The 6,187-nt window shown below is 51.9% G+C and overlaps 1 protein-coding gene across 1 annotated transcript in view; it reads right to left on the reverse strand.

The window, feature by feature from the left end:
- Positions 1 to 894: 894 nt before the first annotated feature.
- Positions 895 to 6,187, reverse strand: part of LOC137904381 (discs large homolog 1-like protein) — a 32,652-nt gene continuing 27,359 nt past the window's right edge. Inside the window, exons 15-22 of the mRNA XM_068748558.1 lie at positions 6,042 to 6,187; positions 5,893 to 5,959; positions 3,937 to 4,033; positions 2,007 to 2,057; positions 1,562 to 1,929; positions 1,361 to 1,470; positions 1,184 to 1,275; positions 895 to 1,001 (exon numbers count right to left, since the gene is read on the reverse strand). The exon at positions 6,042 to 6,187 is cut by the window's right edge and continues 31 nt beyond it. Coding sequence (XP_068604659.1) covers positions 895 to 1,001; positions 1,184 to 1,275; positions 1,361 to 1,470; positions 1,562 to 1,929; positions 2,007 to 2,057; positions 3,937 to 4,033; positions 5,893 to 5,959; positions 6,042 to 6,187 — 1,038 coding nt within the window. The remainder of the gene's footprint in view (positions 1,002 to 1,183; positions 1,276 to 1,360; positions 1,471 to 1,561; positions 1,930 to 2,006; positions 2,058 to 3,936; positions 4,034 to 5,892; positions 5,960 to 6,041) is intronic.

Consider the following 6,187-nt stretch of genomic DNA (forward strand, 5'->3'; position numbering starts at 1 on the left):
ACTTTAGAATGATTAATTTTCTTTTGTGAGATAATTTGACATTTTCGATCAGATTTGAGATCATTGATCGTTCCACCCACCCTCCACTCCTGTTTCTACCGGTCCTGGTTCTGGTCCTGGTTCTGAGAGGTCACAGTGATGTTTGACGCGTTGACTTTGCTGACAAACTACGTCTGAAACATTTAAATACGTTTCTATGGTTTCAACAGAAAGTAAAAGATTGCTATTTAAGTGTCGGTGTGACCTCATCGTAAAAATTAAACATGTTCCCCTATAAAATCCTGAGGTGAAAACGAATGATTATTCCTATTCTATTTGAGAAGAAGCGTTTTAGAGATCAACGGCTCTCACTGAGCCCCCACAGCGCCCCCTAGCAGCAGAGGAGGAACCCTGCAGGACGTCCGGACAAACATCCAAAGAAAAATCAAAGCGAATGCAAAAAGTAAAAATGTGCTGGACACTGAGGAGGAGGGCATGATGGGAAATAAACGGGCTGTTAGATGACATGCTGTTAAAGCTTTAACGTGCAAAGTTCTGCTTCTTGTGTCTCCACCGATGCTGCCTGAGAAACTGTCCCTCCGTCAACCTTACAAGACAAAAACAGGGGGGGTGAATAACCCACAGACAAAACAAAAGATGAATTCTAATTCGTACGTTTGTTCTCGTCTTCTTCTCCCTTAAACATTAAGGAACGGTACCGTGTTGTGATGTCATCATCTCGTGTGCTTTAAACCCAATGATGGCGTTTGACTGAGGAAAACAACAACGACTCGCTGTCTGAACCCAGTTACGGCGTTAATCGAGAGGAAGAGGAGGAGGAGGAGGGGGGGGGGGAGGCTGCCGTCTGCAGGCCAACTTTTCAAAATAAAACTAACTGAATGTGAAGAGTTGGTTTCATAACTTCTCCTTGGACTGAACCCAGATGAACGGACCCGACTGCTCCTCGATGATCTGCTTCACCTGCTCGTAGATCTCCTCCAGGGTGTCGCCCTGAACGATGGCTGCAAGGACCAGAGAGAAGACGCCATGACGACAGGTCACATGACGACAAGTCACATGACGACACGGAGTCCGGACGTGAGCACGCCAGGGCCGAAGCAGCGGATTTAAACGAGCAGAATTAAAAGACGCAGCGACTAGACCTGGTGTGCGGCCTGTAAAGCGGCCCCCGCCCCCGTCCCACCTGTGAAATGCTCGGTGAACTCCTGCTCCAGTTTGGCCGCTCTGTCCAGCGTCTTCCTGCCCTGCTCCTCCGTCAGACGTTTGTTCATCTCCCTGCGGGAACAAACGTCACACGACCGTTACCCGCTTTCCGTCGGACGCCGTCCTCCGCCGGGGGCGGGGGAGGGGGGGGACTCACATGATGTTCTCCACGGTCCTGGGCTTGATGAAGACGGCGATGGGGTGCAGCAGCGCCAGCTGGAGTCTCCTGATGGCGTTCCCCGACACGTCCAGGATGCAGTGTTTGCCCTGAGGACCGCAGAAGAAGAGCGATTTCCTGCATTACCGCACGGAGCCAACGCCGACCGCCGCGTCCAGGTCCTGAACCGGGACCCGGTACCTTCTCGGCCACCTCGCGGACCGACTGGACGCTGGTCCCGTACAGGTGGTTGTTGTACTGTCCCGCCTCGATGAACCGGTGGTCCTGGATGTCCTTCTCCATCTGCTCTCTGGACACCACAAAGTGATAATCTCTGCCGTCCACCTCGTAGTCTCGCTTGGGTCGGGTCGTGTCTGAGAGACGGGGGGGGGGGGGGGGGGTACACTGGTTTAATCCGGATTCAGCGCGTTCAGACCCGACAGGACTTGAAACCGGAGTGAACCTACGAGGGACGCAAGACCCGAACTTATCGGGGAATTCAGAGATGAGGTCATCGTTGATGCGATCCTTCATGGGGCCGAGGACGATGACGGGACGGGTGTAGTTCACTGTCGGAGGGGGGGCGGAGACAGGAAGTGGTCAGACATAGCGACGCAAGAGAGTCCTCTACGGGTTCTGGTCTCACCTTCCTGCTGGACGACGGGCTCGTAGGACAGAACGAACTCCTCCGGCCCGCCTGGGGACACAGAAAAAGACGTCGGTCAGAAGGAGACCGTTGGACGCAGCCCAGCAGGGGCTCAGAGGGGGGGGACGAAGGCTGATGAGCGATGAAGATGAGGAGGCGCTGGGATTCAGGACAGGAAGCGGCGCTCCGGCGGTTCTTCTGTGGGATCGCCCGGCGAGGGCGGGGCCTCGGTTCTGGGACGGAACTCCAAACGGGACCGGATTGTTTCGGAGGAGTTCTGACCCGGTTCTCTAAATGTCTGACTGTCGCCATGGTAACGAGATGTCCACCGTTTCTACAACGCGCATGCAGCAGCTGCAACACAAACAGCCTGACAGACGGCGCTCAGGGACGAAGCTCTGCGTGTGCGTGACGTCATGCTGTTGTTAGCCAATCAGGGGGGGGGGGGGAGCGCTGGTCAACAGGGCGGGGCTCGGGCGGTTAGTGCTTCCTGTCGGGCAGCGGCGGCGGCCACACTTACGGCAGCTACTTTCGCTATCGCTGGCGTTTGACGTCGCGTGTTCTGGAATCACAACAAGACAACGTCAGCCGGAGACTTCCCAGAATGCTTTGCTCGTCAGAACAACGCTCACTTCCGTGGCCAAACGTTCTCAAGCGGCTGCGGGAACCAAAAGTCAATCACTCAATCGATACGATTCGACTTCTATTGATCTCATCGGGCCTCCGAGCTCAACTTCCGTCACCGACAGGAAGTGAATCGCGTCGATCACCGATCGGTCGTTGGCCCAAAGTAAAACAATGGATTAGATTATTGATACGTTTCATGGAAGCTTGAATGGAAAAGTTCAACCAAAAACTTTAATTCAGTCACGATGAAAGTTTCTGATTTAAAATGTTTAACTTCAGCGCTAAAACTATTAGCATCATCATCATCATCATCATCACCGTGTGATTTCTTTTTCCTGCTGTGTTTTAAAACCTTTGTTTTCATTTCTTAATTTCAAATGACTGAATAGTAATTTTTGGATGAACCGTTTCTTAACAAACATTTATTGACAAATCAACAATAACCTGTCAATATTTATTTAATGCAATCCAATTGTCTTTCTTTACGCAAATAAACACATGAAGAAATGTAACTTGAACTCCCCCCCCCCCCCCCCAGATAGATTCCAGGTTCGGCGACGGGGAACCGGAGCGGCGCCGGAAGAGGACGTCCCACAAAACCTCAACGCTGAGAGGTGGACGGATGAGAACTGATGAATGTGTGAGGACAGAAGAAGAGGTGGAGCGCTGATCTGGAGGATGAAGGAGAGGAAGTAGAAAGAGAGGGGGGGGGCGGGGGGGGGGGCGATGCGTCCACCAGGAGACAACTTCAAAGTCTTAAATCTTTTTATATCCATCTAAATGAAACGACTAATAAAACTGATTCTTAAGTATGGTTTGATTATTATTGAGCCGAGTGGCTTGAAGGAGTATTCCGGTGGAGGGGGGGGGTTTCTGGGGGGGGGGGCACTTACTGTGGCCTTTGGACAGCATGTCGTCATTGTTGTCCTGAGGTCGGTGGAGCCGAGAGAACAACAAGGAGAAAACAACCACAAGAAACACAAAATGAGATACAGCGTCGGACGGAGAGCGCAGAGGGGACGCAGCCAGTCGGCACGGCAACGGGGCGGCCATATTGCCTCGAAAGAGGAAGAGGAAGAGAATGTTTCAGGTTTGCTCGGAACGTTTCTACATTCCTGACTGGAAGTGCTCAAACTAATTCCTGATTGGTGCAGATGAAGCATTTCGGCCAGGCCCTGTTGCCGCGACAACCAGCGCATTAGTTCACCGCCACCAGCTGACCTCTCTTCCGGCCGCTGACCAATCGTCTCTCAGACAGACCGCCGGCCCGCCCACCCCGCCGCTGCGTCGCGCCAGTACTTACGGTCGACGTCGCTGGTTTCCTGCTCGCTCGCGTCTTTGCTCTTGTAGAACGGAAACTTTCGGGAAAAGAGGTTCTTTTTACGCTTGTCATTGAGAGACTGCTGAGGATGAAGAGGAGGAGGAGGAGGAGGAGGAGGAGCAGGGGGTGATGGAATCAAAAAGAGGAGGAAGAGGGGGAGTCTGATGTCGGTTTGGACTGGGTGAGGCTGCGGCTAGCTGCTAGCGGCTAACAGGCAAATGAAAACAATCACATGAAGTCTGAAATATTCCGAAACAGGAACTACAAAAATGTCTGACTGTAGTCAACAACATCTGAGGACAACCTGAAAGGGAAAACAGCTACACTCGGGTCGGTTTAAAGTTCTGATAAATTAGCAACGCTTCTGTTAGCAGCTAAAGCTAACTCTTCATAACGATGGATTAGCCAATCGGGAACGAGGGACCGCCAGCTGAGAGCTGAAGAGCTGCGTGGACTCTCCTGATGTTTGGGACCTCACCTGACTCTTCATCAGGATGAGGAAGAGGAGGTAACGGATGACTTCCTGTTTCTGGGTTCGCCGACTCTTCTACAGGATGCAGTGAATGCATCGTTCTCGCCGAATCAGCGTTTTAGAGCGACAGCGAAGGCAGCGCAGGTGAGAGCGAGAGAAGAACATGCAGACATGCAGAGACAAGCCGGGCGAAGATCCGCCGGCCTCAGAGCGGCGCCGACGGGCGGGCGCCGCGCGAAGGAGCGATGAACGCGTGTCGCCGCTGGATCAGACGGCGCGAGAATTAAACACAACTTCACTGCTGCGACTACGAGCAAAAACTTTAACGACAAAAAAAAAAGAATAAAGTTAAATGAATTCAAATCTGAACTAGCAAAAACAGAAATCCAACTTTCCTTCGAAATTCAGGCAGAATTTGTTCTAAATTTCTAAAAAAAATAAAATAAAATGGGCAGCTCAGCCGGGACAAGATCATAATCTACTGACCAATGAAACTATTGATTAGTATCTCACTTCATTCTTTCATTTTGAAGCGTTTATGACATCATTAGGTCACATGCTGCGCTTTCAGCTGGACAGAGTGGGGGGGGGGGGGGGAGGGGGTGAGACAGGTGAGTCATGAAGAGGAAGAAGAGGAAGGTTTCTGTGAGCAGCAGACATCAATGTCAAGCGTCCCCCCCCCTCTGTGTAAGAAGAGAGGGCGGGACGGGGCGGCGTGGCGTTCTGGCAACGCGTGTTAAAGCGACGCGCGGTTTAAAGATGGCGGGGAGGCGGGGCTGCGGTTTGGCTGCTGAGACGTTGCAGCGGTGAAGATCAAACATGCTGGTTAGCCGCTTCAAACATTCAGTAACACATTAGTTCATCCGGTTTACAACACATGCAGAACGTCATCAGACGCCGTTTGGGAGGAGCTCAGAGACGGTTCGGTTCACGCCGACGCCCCCCCACGGGAATTATGGGTGCTTAAATTAGCATTAGCTGAATTCTATTTCACCCAACGGGACACAAAGGTGTCGCGTTCAGACTCTTAATGACTCGCAGGTGTGTTTTAACATGAATTAAACCAATCACAGGTGATCCTGCCATTCCATTCAACGGCCAGGTGCGTCTCACCTGGAGCTAGCCAGAGCTAGCGCTTTGTGTTCTGAAGATGCTAACATACCGTCTGCTAAACGAATGGAAGGCTAGGATACATAAAGGCTAGGCTAAATAAAGGCTGCTTCTGGTTGATTCAAAGATTAATTTTAGTTAAAAAAAAACAAGCCTGCTCGTTTTTCTTAAAAGATTCCTTATTCCCGAGGCCATAAACGCATCATTCACGCCTCCGGCAGCTTCACTGTTACGGAAGCAGGCTAGGATAATTCACACGAGGCCTGATGGGATTGGGGCCAATGGAGGAGGTATTACGTGTACTCTGTGTGTGTACTCTGTGTGTACCAGTACTGCTGCAGACGTCAAACACTCACCCCCCTGTCCCGAGACTTGGCGTTAAACTTCACCGTCTTTAATCTCGCTCGCTCCTTCTTCTCCACCCTGAGGTCAAAGGGCAGGGGTCAAAGGTCAGCCGACATCCAGTCATTACTGCATTCAAACATTTACCCAGCTGTTTACCGACCGTTTCTTGCTCGGGATCACCCCCACCTCCTCCGCCTCCCCCTGTGATGTCAGCTGCCTCGCCTGCCACCACTCGTCGTCGGAGGCGTTGACCACGTGAAGGATGTCCCCGAACTTAAAGTCGAGCCCCTGGCTGGGCAGACCGGA

Source organism: Brachionichthys hirsutus, chromosome 15 (assembly GCF_040956055.1).
Source record: "Brachionichthys hirsutus isolate HB-005 chromosome 15, CSIRO-AGI_Bhir_v1, whole genome shotgun sequence".
Lineage (NCBI taxonomy): Eukaryota > Metazoa > Chordata > Actinopteri > Lophiiformes > Brachionichthyidae > Brachionichthys > Brachionichthys hirsutus.